Source organism: Oreochromis aureus, linkage group 20, assembly GCF_013358895.1.
Source record: "Oreochromis aureus strain Israel breed Guangdong linkage group 20, ZZ_aureus, whole genome shotgun sequence".
Lineage (NCBI taxonomy): Eukaryota > Metazoa > Chordata > Actinopteri > Cichliformes > Cichlidae > Oreochromis > Oreochromis aureus.
This window is the reverse complement of record NC_052961.1, coordinates 35,160,919-35,180,107: the sequence shown is the minus strand read 5'-3', so window position 1 is coordinate 35,180,107 and position 19,189 is coordinate 35,160,919. Positions and strand designations below refer to the sequence as shown.

General features: G+C 42.9%; 1 protein-coding gene across 1 annotated transcript in view; it reads left to right on the top strand.

Annotated features, from left to right (window-relative positions):
* The window catches only part of plch2a (phospholipase C, eta 2a), a 75,225-nt gene that overhangs the window by 33,236 nt on the left and 22,800 nt on the right, over positions 1–19,189 (top strand). The window contains exons 9-16 of the mRNA XM_039603910.1: positions 5,018–5,189; positions 7,197–7,304; positions 9,903–10,058; positions 12,085–12,183; positions 12,650–12,750; positions 15,910–15,998; positions 18,417–18,599; positions 18,775–18,882. Of these exons, the coding sequence (XP_039459844.1) occupies positions 5,018–5,189; positions 7,197–7,304; positions 9,903–10,058; positions 12,085–12,183; positions 12,650–12,750; positions 15,910–15,998; positions 18,417–18,599; positions 18,775–18,882 (1,016 nt within the window). The remainder of the gene's footprint in view (positions 1–5,017; positions 5,190–7,196; positions 7,305–9,902; positions 10,059–12,084; positions 12,184–12,649; positions 12,751–15,909; positions 15,999–18,416; positions 18,600–18,774; positions 18,883–19,189) is intronic.

Here is a 19,189-nt window from a genome sequence, read left to right as displayed (position 1 = left end):
AATTGATCAGGATAGGGCCTGTGCTATACGGCAACTTCAAACTGGTGTTCTGCAAAACCAAGTTGCAACATGATGTGAAGCGACCCCTATTACCATCTCCACATTGATGGCCAAGTTCCATACAATGAGGGATTTCAAAGACAGACCATGAAGTGGACATCGCAAGAGGACGACAGCACAAGAAGAGAGTTACCTCATCTTATCAGTACTCGGGCTCTCTACCCTGACAATCTGGAACAGACTGCACCAAGCCTTTTCAGTCCCATAGAGAGGCATGCCATGACTGCCCTTCTCCATCGGGGCCTGATTGCACTGGTGCTGGCAATGTGTACATTTGAACCTGGAGATGTGGAGGAACCTTATGCTCCGCAATGAGTCCAGATTCTGGCTATGGCAGTTGGACTGTAGAGTTAAGAAGAAGACGTGGAGACCGCTATGCTGATTGCTGCACCGATAGTGTAACAGCTTTTGCAACATAAAAACAAAGCCACACCTCTTGGCATGTAACACCCACCCATTAAGAACCAAACTTGGGGTTTGGTGACATATCTAAATAGCACTGGAGAGTCTGCTACAAAGTTTTCCAAACCTTTTTTGTGACGGATGTCGAGAACATAGTTCTGAATAATCAGTGACCAACGCATAAGCCACTGGTTGTGATTATACCTCCTAGAGAGGAAAACCAAAGGGTTGTGATCTGTGAACTCTGACTTGACTCTATATAAACTTCAAAATGTTGCAGCGCCCACAACAAAGCAAGTGTCTCCTTTTCAATGGTAGAATACCTGAGCTAATGTTTATCAAACTTTCGAGAGAAGTAACTCACAGGATGGTCAATGCCCTGGGTATCCTCCTGGAGAAGCACTGCTCCTGCCCCATCTGCGCTGGCATCTATTTCCAGTTTGAATGGTAAAGAGAAGTTAGGAGCAGACAAGACAGGAGTGCAGCAAAGTATGCTCTTAAGGCTTTCAAAAGCTTGTTGGCAACCCTTAGACCAAACAAAAGGCTTTGAGGGACTGGTTAAGTCAGTGAGAGGGGCAACAACAGAGGAAAAACTTTTACAAAATCGCCGGTAATATCCTGTCATCCCAAGGAAACGGCGCAGTTCCCTCCTGGTGGTTGGTTGGGGGAAGTCCTTAATTGCAGAGACTTTGGCATCTGCAGAGCACACTTTTTGTAGACCAAGGCCAAGGTAGAGGACACTGCCTCTAGCAAAGTTGCACTTGGCAAGGTTCAAAGCGAGGGATGCATTTTCTAGGCTAGTGAAGACTTCTTTCAACGTAGCCATGGGGGTTGCCCAGTCACTACTATACACAACTATATCATCTAAGTATGCTCTACAATTGGGGATGTTTCCCAAAACTTTGTTGACCAGTCTCTGAAAGGTTGCAGGAGCATTACACATGCCAAAAGGCACAACTGTGTACTGCAGGAAGTGGTCAGGAGTTACAAAAGCTGGAATGTCTGATGCTTCCCGTGTCAAAGGCACTTGCCAATACCCTTTTAACATGTCAAGTTTAGTGATGTATTTTGCAGGCCCAATTTCATCAATGCAGTCATCAATAAGAGGTAAGGGATGTGCATCTGATACAGTGACAGAGTTTACCTTTCGAATGTCGATGCATCTTGGAGTTCCATCTGACTTTGTGTCTAAGAGACATGGTGAACTCCAAGAGCTGGAGCTTGGGACTGCAAATCCGTTCTGAAGAATATACTGAACTTCCTGTTTTATTATTTCCCTCTTTGCTGGGCTAACCCAATAAGCACGCTGTTTGATTGGTGTAGGGTTAGTCAGCAACACATGTTTTATAACAGTGGTTTGAGATGGGACGTCATTGAACAGAGATGGGAATCCCAACATGAGTGTTATGATATCATTGCTCTGTTCATCAGGAAGGTGGGACAGGTATTGTGGTAGTGTTGACATTATCAGGGAATTACCTAGTCGAGCACTTTGAGGCTCAGCACCCCGTAACACCAACCCATCTTCATCTGGAGTAACGTCCACCTTGGAAACAGAAGCCATCGGGGATATAGCCACTTGTTCTTGGGCCACAGACAGCACAGTTGAAGGTTCACGAGAGCTGTACAGCTTCATCGTGTTGACGTGACACATTCTAGTAGGACATCTAGGTTTGGGGTCTGAATAATGTAGTTGGTCTTGCTGAGCTTTTTCTCTACAACATAAGGACCAGAAAATTTAACAGAGCTGAGCCAGGATAAGGTAGGAGAAGGAGCACTTTGTCACCTGGCTGGAATGAATGGTCGACTGCCCTCTGCTTAAAGTGTCTCTTCATCTTTGCTTGTGAAGCGGCTAGTGCATTCCTTGTTAGGTTAAAGAGGGCTTATTCCCTGTCATTTAGTATTCTGACATACTCCAGAAGGCTCTTGGTGTTATCAACCGGATTAGCCAACCTCTCTTTAAAAACCTTTAAAGGACCGCCTCATCTCACGCCTAGACCCCAGTTCACCAGGACTAAACCCCAAAGATTCTTGGGTCGCTCCATGGCAGGCAAATAATACCAGGGAAACACTTTCATCCCAGTCCCATTGAGAACTGTAACAGTGTTTTTGCAACATGAACTTCAAAACTGTGGTTTGCCTGCACTGGTGTGTGAATGTGAGAGTGAATGAATAGTGGAATTGTAAAGCACTTTGGGTGCTTAGAAAAACGCTATATAAATGCAATCCATTATTATTATCATTATTCAGAGTCCAATGAAACCTCTCTAGTGCCCCCTGACTCTCAGGATGGTAAGGACTAGAGGTTATGTGTTCGATGCCTAATGTTTTAAGGGCTTGGTCGAATACTCTCGACTTAAAGTTGGTGCCTTGGTGTGTTTGCACAACCTTTGGCAGACCAAATGTTGAACAGAATTTCACCAGAGCTTTGACAACAATCTGAGCTGTAATCCTCTGTAGTGGGATTGCCTCAGAAACCTAGTTGAAACACACATAACCATCAACAGAAACCGGTTTCCAGTTTTAGATTTAGGTAAAGGCCCCACACAGTCAACAATCACTTTTTGAAATGGCTCCTCTACTACTGGGATAGGACAGCGGGGAGCTGGAGGAATTATTTCATTTGGCTTCCCAGTTATTTGGCATACATGGCATGTACGGCAGTATTGAACAACATCCGATTTCAGTCCTGGCCAGAAGAAATGTTTCAGATGGAGATATGGAGATGAGACTCTGCAAACAGTGGCCCATATTTCCACAGTCTGGGACCAAATGTTGCTCTCCAAGATGACAATGTTCGGCTCCGCAGAGCGGGGTTTATTAGACACTACCTTCAGAGTTTGGAAGTGGAGAGGATGGAATGGCCTGCCTGCAGTTCTACTAATACCTAACAGAACCATACTGGCCGACTCACAGCAAATGCTGGTTGAATAAAGTGATGCCATCCCATGGCAGTGGGTGACCCAGCTGACGACCAGTATGAGGAGGAACTGCCAGGCTCTTGTGGTTGTCTATGGTTCTTCCACATGCTACCAATATGTCTTGTTTCTTCAGACTTCAGTCATCCAATCCAAGAAACGACACCAAACAAGTCAATAGCAGAAGAAGCTGTTTGACACTGATGGAGAAGATTTGGCAAGTTTTTCATGGGCGCAACCCACATACTCAACTTTGCTGCTCAACCCATGAATCCACTTTCCTTACAAATGTAGTACCAATGAAGGGGAAATAAAAACAGACTTTCCAGTGGCGTAAGGTTTGTTGCCAACAAGCACTGTTATAACTAAGAAACACAAATTTACTTACTTTTTGTGCTAAGTATATACACACACACACACACACACACACACACACACACACACACACACACACACACACACACACACACACACACACACACACACACAGGTCTGGTCTAACACGCTACTTTTCGTTGTGCTTTGTGAAAACTATATTTTTCTTCACTCACAGCCTCACTTTACTTGCAGAGATATGAAAGCAGGGAAAATAATCTTAGAATATTCTCAGGAAGTAGGCTGTTAATAGATCTACATGTAAATTGTGCGGTGTGAAAATGAACCAGATCTGAATGAATTTTAGTATTTTTGATTTTAAGAATAGAGAATTTTTTATCATCTCTGTATCCAGTGTTATGTGTTATCCTTCTGGCCTTTTATGCAGTATGTGTAATGATGATAATGAACATTTAAAAGTATTGCCCCAAACCTCTTCACAGAGACTCAAATAAGGTGAAATCACATTGTTGTCCAAAATGTTTTTTTGCTTTACTCTCAGTATTGAACTATAATGTATTAGACTTCCAGTTTATCTCTTATCAATACATACAATACAGGCTTCTGCTGTTAAAATCGATGAATAATTTGTTGTACATTTTCATGATGTGATTACTGTTCATCACTGTAGTAGCACCACTTATTGCTGATGTTGAAGAAATTCTTCTCTGGGCCTGTATCCTCCCATAAAGAACGTTATGGTCCATGTATAAAAATGTTCTCAGTTCCTCCACCAGGTCCAGAGTGGCTTTCTGCTGCAGTGTGGCCGTAGTGATCTCCTCTGTCATAAACTCTGCGACTTTTTAATACCATCACCTTACTGCGCTCTCAAGCCCATACTGAGAGACGCTCTTGTAGCGTTACCCTGGAAACCCGCCAGCTAGTTTTCCAACTAGTGTCCTCCTTACAAAAAAAATTGCAAGGACTAATAATTTAAACCAAGTAGAGTTAAAAGGGGCTTGGTATTAGTCCACCGGCTGTAATCCAAAATTAAACCTCAGTAACACAACAAATACTCCAAACCGGATACAGAGAGTAGTGTAAACGAAAACAAACAGGCATCGTCAAACAGTGAACAACACTGTTACACAGCCATGTATGTGCCAATGCTTTGTCATTACTGTAATTTACAGTATTCTTCCACCTGTACTGATAGTAAAATCAAGAAAACACAAAGTGTGAAAAGTATGAAATAATTAAATTGTGCTCTAACAACCAGCTGACACAGCCCTCTTTCTCCAACCTGTGTGATTGTCTGCTAGCTACCCAGTGATCCTGTCTATAGAGAACCACTGCAGTGTTCCTCAGCAAAAGAAGATGGCTCAGTACCTGATTGAGATCCTGGGGGACAAGCTGGATGTCTCCAACATCAAAGCTGATGAATCTGGGCAGCTGCCATCCCCAGAAGCACTCAGGGGCAAGATCCTTGTGAAGGTAAAATCCCAATATGGATGTTTGAAAGTGACAGATTTTCTTTGGTGTGCGGAGGCAGTCCTCCGGCAATTACCTCAGCTTACTGCTTTTATTATCCGGAGTCTGAACCTCACAGAGTAACTTCAAAGGTGTATGATATAATGGGGTGATCAAAGTAGTGAGACAGAAGCAGAGAGTGACATATGAAGCAAATAGAAAGAAAACAAAAATCACTTTGGACTATTTGTGCGTGCGTGCGTGCGTGCGTGCGTGCGTGCATTAACACTAGATGGTAGCTGGATTATTATCTGGGCGTTTGTGTTATTGTACAACAATATTTGAAGTGCCGACTCTGCCAATAACTGGTTGCAGGTGCACTTCTGGGTCATGAGCTACATTCAGATCTCTGAAAGCTCTGAGGGATGAAATGTTGATAGAGATGCGTTTTCCTCATTTATTATCATATTAAATGTGATATATGACAGCTGAGATGGACTGCGGCGCCCTTACAACCCTTAATAGAGTAGATACACAGAAACTGCAGGAGCCTTCAGACCCAGCTTTTTCTTCAGCAGTGGAGTTTTGTGTGATGCATACAGGCCATGCTTATGTTTTCTTTGAGACAAATGTACCTGCTGATTCCAGGTCTTTCTGTAGCTGTCCACAAGCGCTCCTCTGATTATTCACTCCTCTGTCTGAATCTTGCAGGGGGCATGTGGTCGTGTCGGTTTATGGTGAAATTATGTTTTTTCCTCTTCTTCTGGATTATTGCCCCAACAGTTTTCACTGGAACCTGGAAGAGTTTAGAAATTATTATCAGTATGTTTTGCAACAGTAAGGTTGTAAAGGTCTTGAGAGAGCTCACTGGTTTTACCCATCATGAGATGTTTCTTGTTAGACACCTGGTTAATGAGTCCCTTTAGAAATAATTCAATACTTATTTCATATGTACAACAAAACAAAACAGTATATATACTGCATGCTTTGATCTGGAGCATGTATCAGAGGGAGCGGCAGGAACAGATTTTGAACAGGGTCTGATGGTCTGCAGAGGTGTCTGTTCGTTTCCCGACTCTTGATTTGTACTGAATCAATTTGGCAGCAGTGATTTTTTTTTTCTGCTGTCCTCACTGTCCTCTATAGTCTGTTCTTGTTCTGTTTGGTGGCTGATCCAAACCATACAGTGATGGATGAGCAAAGAACTGACTGTGTTATTGCAGAGCAGAAATGGATCAACAGCTTCTAAGACTGGTTGAACTTCCTGAGCTGGCAGAGGAAGTGCATGCTCTGCCAGGCCTTTTCTGATGATATTGTCTCTATTGGGTGATCATTTGAGATCCTGGGAGACCGTGGATCCCAGAAACCTGGAGGTTTCCATAGTACACACTGTGCTGGTGTGCATGGAGAGGGGTTCCTCCTGAAGGCCACAGTCATCCCTACAGTTCTGAGCGTATTCACCTCGAGGTTACTCTGACTGCACCACAGAGCCACCTCTGTATGCACACTCACTGCCATCCTACATGAGTCTAAATGCTGTCATGTGATCTGCAAACTGTACTGTGTACAGGGAGAAGAGCAGAGGAGAGAGGACACACCCCTGGGGGGGGATTGATAAACCTGCAGTGAAACCCACTGAGGTCATCAGCCAGTTGATGGTTTCCACACTGTGGTGGGATGGTCATGTCCTGGAGAGCTCTCTACACTGACGCAGCTGAAAACCTATTTTTCTGCTTTTCAGACAAAAACCAAATTTTGGGGCAGTCTTTTTCAGAACACGTAGTCCACCTGTCTGAAGTTATTTAGGTTAATTAATTAATTAGGTTAATTTAATGTTACTTTAACTTACTTTGAATTAGACACATTTTAGCCACAATATCCAATCAGCCTCCAACCCAGTGCTCTACATTAAAACCACCATCGATGTGTATACTACATTGACATGCACATTGTGATCATACTATATGGTGAATATCTCTTCTGTCTTAGAATATAAGAATCTTGTGTGATTTATTTTGTCCACTCTGACAGGGAAAGAAACTTCCTCCCAACGTAGACGAGAATGCAGAGGAGGGAGATGTGTCTGACGAGGACAGTGCTGATGAGATGGAGGATGACTGTAAGCTGATCAATGGGGATGTATGTACCTATCTGGTATCTATCTGTTCAGTCTAGCAAAACAATTTGCGTCCTTTTGTCCAGTTGATGAAATGTGAGGTATGCTTGTATTTCTTGTTGCTAATGCTTCATGTCCCTCTCCCATTTTGCACTGGTTCCTTAATTATATCTCATATACTCGTATCTGCTGTTTGGTTATTTGTCTCATTTCTTGCTGTTTTTTCCTTCCTTCATGGCCCTTTCACCCAGATTCTGATCTGACTATATGTATAATTCATATTATTATACAGAGTCTTACTCCCACATCTGGAATGTGTTACATCACTAACCGAGTGAATTATGTAATGTTATGTATCGCTGCATCTTTGCTCCTTGTTTGAAATATGGGTTTCTGCATGATGGGGTTTTTTTCCATGTCTGCTCAGACCTGGTTATCGTTATCCAAGTATTCTTACAAATGACATAATGCCTGTCAACCTCAATGAACACTCATAATATAATCCTGTCGTAAAGACAGTATATAAGAATGACATGTTACACCACTTCTGGAATGGGTTATATCACTGACACAGTTGGGCTCTGTGTTATGTAACATGATGTTTGCTCCTCACGAAACCTGACCTTTGGACGGCCTCTGGAGGAATGCTGCTGTGCTCTGTCTCTGTTTAGACTGATGGAGCTGTTGGACTGCAGCTTAATTCTCACTTGGTTCTGGTAAAACTGTAGATTCAAACCTTGAGTGAAGATTTTAAAGAATAGCCATTACTTGATGTTTAGTAGCTGCTCTAGGTGGAGCTGAAATTTGTTTGTCATTAGAATAGAATTCAACTTTATTGTCATTGCACATGCACAGGTACAGGGCAACGAAATGCAGTTTGCATCCATCCAGAAAGTGCTTTAGCCGTGATATAGATATATTACAATATATATTAGCAATAATATAGATATGTAAGTATATTACAGAAATGGGTCATTAGGAAGTTAAGGTGGTTCTTTGATAATTCTGCTGACAGCATGACTGATCTGGAGAGTTTGGCAAATAATTTTAGAAATAGGTTTAAAATGTTTTAATGATATTTTATGTCTTAACAATTTCATTCTTAATTAATATGTTGTTTTATAATATAAATATAAAATATATGCCCCTTTTATTTTTATTTTATGTTTTATTCATTTAGCTACATCTGCAAATGTTTAAGGTTCATGGAAATCTTCACAGTCCAGTTTTTTAGTTTACAAGGTACTAGAAAGAAGAAAATATTCGTGGGTTATTCCTTTAAAAATAATCAAGTGAGTCCCTTTGAACTTTGGTTTGGGGTGAAATTTCTGCATTTTAACTTCCCTTAATTTTCCATCACTTTTGTTCCCTGATAAATTCCGAAATATATGATTCAGTGCTCAAAAAAGAAAGGAACAGTTTAATCAGAACATGGCATCAGGTCCAATAAACTCCTAGGATGTTGATTTAGTCAGTTAAGTAGCAGCCTGGGTTGTTAACAAGTTTCAGCATGTGCTGATCGAATTAACAGCAGGTTAGTTTCATTAGAGGAGCAACAATGAGACCACCCTCTAAACAGGAATGGATGCACAGGTGGAGGCCGCTGACATTTATTCTCTCTGTCTGTTCTGAATGTTTTTCACTACCTTTGCGTTTGGCTAGGGTCAGTATCAGTACTGGTAACATGAGGCAGTACCTGGACCATACAGAGGTAGCACAGGTAGTCCGACTCCTCCAAGATTGAACTTCAGCATGTGCCATTCCCAGAAGTTTTCCTTTGTCTGCCAGCAAAGTCTCAAGACCACGGAGGAGATTCCAGGAGATAAGCAGCTACTCGAGGACAGCTGGACAGGGTCAGAGAAGGTCCTAACCCTCAGCAGGAACAGAATCTGCTCCTTTGTGCAAGGAGTCACAGGCTGAGCACTGCAAGAGCTACAAACCGACTCCAGCAGGCTGCTGGTGGGAATGTCTCTGACAACCCAACGTCCTCTAGTGGGCCCTGTGCTCACTGCTCGGCACTGTGGAAAATGATTGGCATTTGCTCGTGGTGGCAGGTCCACTGCTGGTGTCCTGTGCTTTGCACAGAGGAAAGCAGGTTCACCCTGAGCACATGTGACAGATATGAAAGGGTCTGGAGAAGCTGTGGAGAACATTATGCTGCCTGTGACATTGCTCAGCATGATCAGTTTGATCATGCAGACAGTTCCTGGAGGATGAGGGAATTGAATGGGCGTTTAACGGCCAGCATGTTCGGCTGACCTAAATTCAGTAGAACACCGGAAGTGTTTCAAAGTGAGCAGTGTTAATGATACTGATGTGTTACTGTGTTATCAATATTACTGATACCATGATGCTTAAAGGTTGTGACCTGGGAAGAAAATGATACATAGAAACAAGAGTACTAACAGGAACAAAAAGAGTGGCCTTAAAAATGTCATCCCAGACCTGTGTACTTTGAGGTCCTCTGGAAAAGTGTCACAAAATAAATTAATGTCCACATTACATATCCTGTAATTCATTACAGATGATATAAATCTATCTTAATAAGACAGTTTTAGAGTTGCTGACTTTTTCACCTGCTGTGTCACGGCTGAAATGATTCTGTTTAACTCGTCCTCCAGATGTCAGCTGACAGAAAGCAAGTAGAGAACATGGCCAAGAAGAAGCTTGACAACTTGATGAAGGAATCCAAGATCCGAGACAGAGAGGATCCAGACAGCTTTACCATCACAGCCCTCCCTCCTGCTGGGAAGACCATGGATAAAACTGGCAGTAAGGTAAACACAGAGAGCAAATATTTTGTCTCAGCATCCATTTCAACCACCCACAGAGGGCGCCATAGGGGTCAGGTGAAGTGCGTGCTTGGTGGCGGCCAAAGGCAGAGGCCCCGGCAGACTGATTACTAGCTTCCAAGTCTAGCGACTGGGACATGGAACGTCACCTCTCTGGTGGGGAAAGAGACTGAGCCTGAACCGAGCTGTGTGTGAGGTTGAGACGTACCGCCTAGATATTGGCTTGGGTTCTGAAACCAGCATTGTGGAGAGGGGCTGGACTATGTCCCAGTCTGGGTTTGCCCTTGATGAGAGGCAGCGGCTGGGGTGGGATACCAAGATTGGAGTTTTTGCCAGTGTCCAATAAGGTTTGCTCGCTGCGCTTTTGGGTCAGGGAACGCGTACTGACTGTTCTCTGTACTTATGTGCAGAATACCCAGGTTTCTTGGAGTCCCTGGGTGGGGGTGCTCAAGGGTGCTCCACATGAAGACTCTGTTGTCCTACTCAAAGATTTTAGCTCTCACGTGAGACATGAAGGGGCACGATTGGGGGAACGCCCTTCTTGGCAATGCAAATTGTTCATAACGAACACCATGCTCGAACATAAGGGTGTACATAAGTCCTCGTGGCACCAGGACACCATAGGTCCTTAATCCCACTGACATGTCTTCTTTAGAGAAACAGACTCATCCAACACTGGGGGCGAGGACACTGACGCAGTTGAACAACTTCATCAGGTGGCCTCCAGTTTTCACTGGAGTGGTTCACAGCTGAGTGTGAAGCGATGGGATGAGAATCATCACCTCCAAGTCGGAGGCCATGGTCTTAAAACAGAAAAGGGTGGAGTTTAACTATCTTGGGGTCTTGTGAGTTAGGGTGAGTGGGACATTGACACACAGATTGGGGCTGCAGGGGCAGTGATGTAGTCGTTGTACTGGTCTGTTCCGGTGAAAAGAGAGCTGAGTGTAAAAGCAAAGCTTTCGATTTACTGGTCGATCCGAAGGGTGACTAGCCCCTCCCTTAGAGAGAGGGTGAGGAGGTATGCTATCCGGGAGGGGTTCAGACTAGAGCTGCTACTCCTCCACATCGAAAGGAGCCAGTTGAGGTGGTTCGGGCATCTGACAAGGCTGCCTGCTGGGCACCATCCCACCAGGAGAAGCCCCGGGACAGACCCAGGACACAGGAGAGATTATATTCAATGCAATTTTATTTATACAGCGCCAAATTACAACAGGAGTCACCTCAAGACTCTTTATACTGTAAGGTATACCCCTTACAGTAATACAGAGAAAACACCAACAATCATGTGACTCATATGCACTAAAAAAATGTTATTTAGTGCATATGGGACAATAATCTGTGTATGAATTGCACTCAAATTCTAAAAATCTATTGAATTTATGGGCCCACAGACCAGGGAGCTTTGTCCTCGTTTGTTAGGACGAGGACAACAAAAAAGTAGATACACCAAACAAATAATAATTTCACTATGTCTCGTGTTTTCTGCTGATCTGGAAGTCCAAATGAGACGAGTAGGAAGAGGAAAGAGTACAACGTTGAACCGTGTAACACCTTCCAATAGGGTCGAAACTTTGTGGGAAACCGATTCTGAGGCAAGAGAACAATAATTTTATGTTTGTTAAAATAAGAAGGCTAAATCAAAATTATCTCCAAGTATAAAGTCATAATTGACATTAAGTTGGATTACACACAGCTTTTTTTTCTGGGTTTCTTGTAGTTTGCGTGTGAGGTTGGGCACCACTGGGGGAGAAATTGGTGCTCTCCGGACTTCACTGGCATAAATGTAATAATTCATGTTTTCTTCCTTTAGAATCTTTGCACCTAAACCATCACTCCATATCTATCATGAGCCACAGTTTTGATGGATTTTTTTCATCTCTTTAAAGTTGAGATTGTTCCACCTTTAAGTATTTGCCTTCCAGTATGAGGTGGAAATGTAGAACAGGTTTAAGCTGGTGATACCTTCATTTTCTTTATTTCTTTAAAACATACATTACTCCTCTCTTGTCAGGGTAAATGTAAGGATGCGATGGACACAGCAGATGAGGCTTTTCCAAGCAGCAACAAGCACTCAGGCCGCTCCTTCATAGAGAGCTTCTCTAAACGCAAGGTAAACTCTAACGTTGTCTCATTCAGTTTTCTGCTTCTGTGAGGACGACCAACACGGACACTGTAGAACTGACCTGTTGACACAGAGTTTGCATTATTGTGTGTTATTGCTTATTAGTGAAATGATCGGTTCAGGTGAAGATGCCATATCTAAGCATATTTGAATATATGCACACTAATTCAGAGAGTTGCTTTTTGTTAGTTAAAGTAGGATTCAATTAATCAATCCATGTCATTTTTATGTATTTGATATTGACTAGACTGGCACTCTTACAAAAGACGGTTAACCTGCATTAATTTTTTTGCGTCCTTTGTTGTGATGACTAAAAGACTTCTTTAAAATTAAGTTTATGTCTGTTATTATACATTTAATCAAAAGTGTCCATGATGGTTTAAAACGTCAACTTCTTGTCTTTTCAAAATGAAAGAAAAACTTTCAGTCTCGTGTGCTTCCTCACTCCTCACAGAAAAAGGCATCCAAGCTGAAGAAGGTCTCAAGCTTTGAAGACACAGACACAGACCAAGAAAGCACAAGCAGTGCTTCACGTGCTCCGCTGCATCACAACAAGTATGGCACACCAATGCACCAGTGTTTCATTCAGACACACAGTCTGCATGCAGAAATGTTAACAAAGAAGTGCTGTCAGTGAAAAGTTCAGACTGAACTTTTGAATCTGTTATATATTCAGATCATATTTATTTTGTAACTGTGGGTATTGTAGAAAAATCTGACTATCAGACAAATCTGAAACTTAGCAAATGTGGCAGCTTTCAAAGGGTCTGAACATTTTCAGAATGCTTTACTGTGCTGATCACATACAGGTATATGACCCTAACCCTAACCCCACTGCAACACAGCAGTGCCGCCAGTCTCCAGTCTCATCGGGTTATTTCAGGTCATTGGCCCCCTATGAGCAAGCACTTTGGCGACAGTGGGAAGGAAAAACTCCCTTTTAACAGGAAGAAACCTCCGGCAGAACCGGGCTCAGGGAGGGGCGGGGCCATCTGCTGCGACCGATTGGGGTGAGAGAAGGAAGACAGGATAAAGACATGCTGTGGAAGAGAGACAGAGATTAATAACAGATATGATTCAATGCAGAGAGGTCTATTAACACAGTGTAAGTTAAAAAGATGACACCCAGTGCATCATGGGAATCCCCGGCAGCCTACGTCTATTGCAGCATAACTAAGGGAGGATTCAGGGTCACCTGGTCCAGCCCTAACTATATGCTTTAGCAAAAAGGAAAGTTTGAAGCCTAATCTTAAAAGTAGAGATAGTGTCTGTCTCCTGAATCCAAACTGGAAGCTGGTTCCACAGAAGAGGGGCCTGAAAACTGAAGGCTCTGCCTCCCATTCTACTTTTAAATACTCTAGGAACAACAAGTAGGCCTGCAGTGTGAGAGCGAAGTGCTCTAATAGGGTGATATGGTACTACAAGGTCATTAAGATAAGATGGGGCCTGATTATTTAAGACCTTGTATGTGAGGAGCAGGATTTTGAATTCAATTCTGGATTTAACAGGAAGCCAATGAAGGGAAGCCAAAACAGGAGAAATCTGCTCTCTCTTTCTAGTCCCTGTCAGGACTCTTGCTGCAGCATTTTGGATCAGCTGAAGGCTTTTCAGGGAGTTTTTAGGACATCCTGATAATAAAGAATTACAGTAGTCCAGCCTGGAAGTAATAAATGCATGAACTAGTTTTTCAGCGTCACTCTGAGACAGGATATTTCTAATTTTAGAGATGTTGCACAAATGGAAGAAAGCAGTCTTACATATTCGTTTAATATGTGCGTTAAAGGACATGTCCTGGTCAAACATGACTCCACGTTTGCTGTTTTACAGCTAACTGATCATTGTAAATAACTAAGACAGCTGGGTCAAGTCATGGCCTTTTAAGTAACGTCTTAATTACTGCCAGCTTGAAGGCCTGTAGTATGCAACCGATTAATAGAGATAGGCTGATCATATGGTAGGAAATAAAAGCAACTGGACCTCTTTAAGTTTTTTGAAGACATTGCCCCTCTACTCTGATCACATGGAAAAAGGGTGTGGATCGTTATCAACAGAAGCTTCATGTGAAACCATTGTGAGACTTTGCCTCACCCTGTCATGAGGTCACCTGACGCAAGCTGTGAGTGGGCGTTAAGGTGTCTGGGAAGGATTTCAAAACATGATTGTAGATGGCAGTTGGTGTCATAAGCCCCGCCCTCTGTTCAAGGATGGTCGTCCACAGTGGACATAGATGCTTCTTTCACTCCTCTTTCAGTCTTCTCTGTCCAAAATGTGAACATTGGATTCCTTTGACCTTTAGATGCAGATGGACAGCTGAGTCTTGTCCTGTTGAGGTGGCTCTTCTGTGTTGTGCCATGTGTTTATAGAGTAGCTGTTTGGTTTCTCCAGTGTGGAGGTCTGAGCACGCCTCGCTGCACATCACACACTGTGTTGTTTACTTTGTGTTTGGGAGTTTTGTCCTTGGGATGAACCAGTTTGTGTCTGAGTGTGTGGCTGTTTGTCATTGTTCTGTGTGTCGTACTGTTTCTCCCTAGTTGCTGTCGGACCTTCTTTCCCACCACTAATTTGATGAAAACCCAATTGAGCCCCATTTGTTTTAAGAGCTTTCTTTACACGTGTGTGTTTTCTTTTCTTTCCCTTCTGGCTCTTTCTGACTGAGGGAACAGTTTTTCCCCTATGTTCAGGGTTCTGATGATTTTGTGTTCCAGAGGTTGGTGGGAGTCAAAGAGTAGGTACTGGTCTCTGCGTGTTTGCTTCCAGTTTAAAAAAAACAATTGAATTGTCTAATATGTAGACGAGAAGTTATTTTGTTGAGAAGATCAAACACTTTATAAGAAAAAGTCCTGAAAATCTGTAATGCTGCACCACTCCACCATTTTCCTCCTCCTGCACATGAGCTGAAATCAGCTGATTGTAGTGTAAGTGTGCAGAAGCAAAAACCACTCAGTCTGTGTGAGGTGTGTCTAACTGGTTCCCTTTGTCTTTCCGTTTAGTGGTCCAATATCCACAATTTTCTAGATACAATTTTCACATTTTGTGTGAGGGTAGATCAAAAACTGCTTGAGCTGATGTAATTTTGTTGAAAATCAGGACAAGGTCACACCCAATGTGAAAATCAGCAAGAACTTACTGACGATTTTTTATGGATTGTTTTCAAACTTCAAAACATATACCAGGCCTTGAGGGACACGATCACCATGGTTGGCTAAGCGTTTGATTCAGGACTGTCATGGCTGGTGCCCAAGTTCAAAGTTTACCTCAAAAAAATAAACAAGTAAAATATCATAAGAAAGGGTGTACACCACACTTTCTACTTTTTCAATACGATGCCTAATACCAGCCTTTTGGGATATTACATCTTTGTGTGGATCTAAACTGACTGTCAGCAAGAACAGTCATTAAGTACACACAGGGACAGGGGTCCAAAAAATAAATGAATTAAACTACAAGAACACACTATAGGTTTGAACCCTGATCAGCTCTATCCTATGATGAAACATTTCTATCCTGATGGGAGGGGTCAGGGTGACAGTGCATCACCTGGAGGACCTGGGGACCCACTAAAGGGTTTCAGCTCAAATGAACACCTGTGGGCCGCTGACACGTTCACCAACACTTGAACCAGCCACATCCCCTGAGACTTGCAGACTCAAAACCAACTCTGTGTGATGTTTTTTTCCTTGTCTTGTCACCTTTTGTCTTTTGTCTATTCTACAGAAAGAAGAAAACCATGAAGCTGTCCAGAGCTCTGTCAGATCTAGTCAAATACACGCGGTCTGTGGGTCTCTATGACATCGAAGCACAAGGTTAGCAAATGTCTTTTCACTGCACAAAGCTTAGTTTATGGTGACAGTGCACTATAAGTAGGGATGGGGAATTGATAAGATCATTATCAGCTATCGATTAGATTATTTATCAGTTCTCTTATTGATTCTTGTTGGCTGTGCTTTGAGAGTCACCACTATTGCTAAGCAACATGTCAAAGACATTACATTTGTACAAATTCATTGCTTGCTGTGAGGTCAAATATCTGTGCATGTTGGAGGTAGTTCCACTCTTCGTTGTTGGTTCTTACTCAAAAAAGTAATGTATTACACAGAACACCTTTCTGAAAAGTAATGCAGCATGTTACTTAATTGCTCCCAGAGAAAAGTAACTTATTACACTACTCAATACATTACTTTCCTGTGAAACTCACTGTCCCTTCATTACTATTTAACAGTAATAAAGCTATACGCTACAGTCCAACACACCGACACAAATCTCTATCCTAATGAGGACACATGTTTTGTTGATAGCATGATGCAGAGATGAAAACCAGGGCAAAGTGATTCTACAGTAGAAACATGAACAGGTAGAAACTGAGGCTGCAGCCTGACTGCTCATCACTGCTGGTTTTACCTGTTGAAGTTGAGGGTCCGGCTGCTGGGCTGTGGTCGGCAGCTTTAACATCACTCTTGGTTCTTGGCTAGCTTAGCCAAAGTTACAGTAGCTTGCAAAAGTATTCGGCCCCCTTGAACTTTCCCACATTTTGTCACATTACAGCCACAAACATGAATCAATGTTATTGGAATTCCAGGTGAAAGACCAATACAAAGTGGTGTACACGTGAGAAGTGGAACGAGAATCATACATGATTCCAAACATTTTTTACAAATAAATAACTGCAAAGTGGGGTGTGCGTAATTATTCAGCCCCCTGAGTCAGTACTTTGTAGAACCACCTTTTGCTGCAATTACAGCTGCCAGTCTTTTAGGGTATGTCTCTACCAGCTTTGCACATCTACAGACTGAAATCCTTGCCCATTCTTCTTTGCAAAACAGCTCCACAACTGCTCTGTGACGGCCTCAGAGGTTGTCTAAGAGAATATTGGGAGCAACAACACCACGAAGTCCAAAGAACACACCAGACAGGTCAGGGATAAAGTTATTGAGAAATTTAAAAGCAGGCTTAGGCTACAAAAGATTTCCCAAGCCTTGAACATCCCACGGAGCACTGTTCAAGCCATCATTCAGAAATGGAAGGAGTATGGCACAACTGTAAACCTACCAAGACAAGGCCGTCCACCTAAACTCACAGGCCGAACAAGGAGAGCGCTGATCAGAAATGCAGCCAAGAGGCCCATGGTGACTCTGGACGAGCTGCAGAGATCTACAGCTCAGGTGGGGAATCTGTCCATAGGACAACTATTAGTCGTGCACTGCACAAAGTTGGCCTTTATGGAAGAGTGGCAAGAAGAAAGCCATTGTTAACAGAAAACCATAAGAAGTCCCGTTTGCAGTTTGCCACAAGCCATGTGGGGACACAGCAAACATGTGGAAGAAGGTGCTCTGGTCAGATGAGACCAAAATGCAAAACGCTATGTGTGGCGGAAAACTAACACTGCACATCACTCTGAACACACCATCCCCACTGTCACATATGGTGGTGGCAGCATCATGCTCTGGGGGTGCTTCTCTTCAGCAGGGACAGGGAAGCTGGTCAGAGTTGATGGGAAGATGGATGGAGCCAAATACAGGGCAATCTTGGAAGAAAACCTCTTGGAGTCTGCAAAAGACTTGAGACTGGGGCGGAGGTTCACCTTCCAGCAGGACAACCACCCTAAACATAAAGCCAGGGCAACAATGGAACGGTTTAAAACAAAACACATCCATGTGTTAGAATGGCCCAGTCAAAGTCCAGATCTAAATCCAATCCAGAATCTGTGGCAAGATCTGAAAACTGCTGTTCACAAACGCTGTCCATCTAATCTGACTGAGCTGGAGCTGTTTTGCAAAGAAGAATGGGCAAAGATTTCAGTCTGTAGATGTGCAAAGCTGGTAGAGACATACCCTAAAAGACCGGCAGCTGTAATGCGACAAAATGTGGAAAAGTTCAAGGGGGCCGAATACTTTTGCAAGCCACTGTACATTAGCAGCATAATGCAGTTGTTTCTGTGCTCTATGCACTCGCATCCTTTGCGCAGTAAAAATAAAAGAAATGTCCTTATCCACTCTGTGCACCGTGTCGTGATTTTCCTCTTCCTGCACATGAACTGAAGTGCAAGTGGAACTGAGATCAAAAGGCAAGCAGTCTAACAATTTCAAGGAACTGAACCACTGGTTCTCTACAAGAACCAGTTCTCAGTTTCCCATCCCTAACTATAAGTGTAATGTACCTACTTGCATTTTCTTTATTTGGAAAGTTTATGAGCCTCAGGAAGAAAACTGTGCTATCCCTGGCAGCTAACTGTGGCTGGCAGGTATCATCTCTGAGTGAGACTAAAGCCCACCAGGTGATGCAGCAAAAAGCGTCATCCTTCATTCAATTCAACCAGCGGCAGCTGTCCCGCATCTATCCTTCCTCGTACCGTGTGGACTCCTCCAACTTCAACCCTCAGCCCTTCTGGAATGCTGGGTGCCAGCTTGGTATGAATGTTGAAACTACATTCAGTATGTTCAAACATTTAGTGTAATAGCAGATTATGAGTGATACTTTCAGTTTGCTGATGATGCCAATTGGTTTTCCCTCAGTGGTTGTTACTGTGCACATTAAAGGTTTCCAATTCATGAACAATAATGAAGTGAAATGCTTTGATTTCAGTTGCACTCAACTACCAGTCTGAAGGCAGGGTGCTCCAACTCAACAGAGCCAAATTCTATAGCAATGGCAACTGTGGCTACATCCTCAAACCGGCCTTCATGTGCGAAGGTAGTTTGTCATTTTTCAGTGTGTTATCAGTTTCATTGCCTTTCATTAGTTTTGATGCTTATTTTTGGTCAATGTGAGAATGGAGGAAGATGGAGAAAGAGATATCATTCATAACTGTACAGGACATGTAGCAAGAAGAAGAATTAAAGAGGCTGTGCATCTTTCCATGTTTGTTTGTTTGCTTGTTTTTAACTGAGCAGATCCTTAACTGCTCCTAATTTTTCAGTATTTAGTTTATTTAATGCTCTCCCTCTCCTCTACTGTTCTTTAGTTCACTTGACTTTTCCAGTGTTTTGTGTAGAGAACC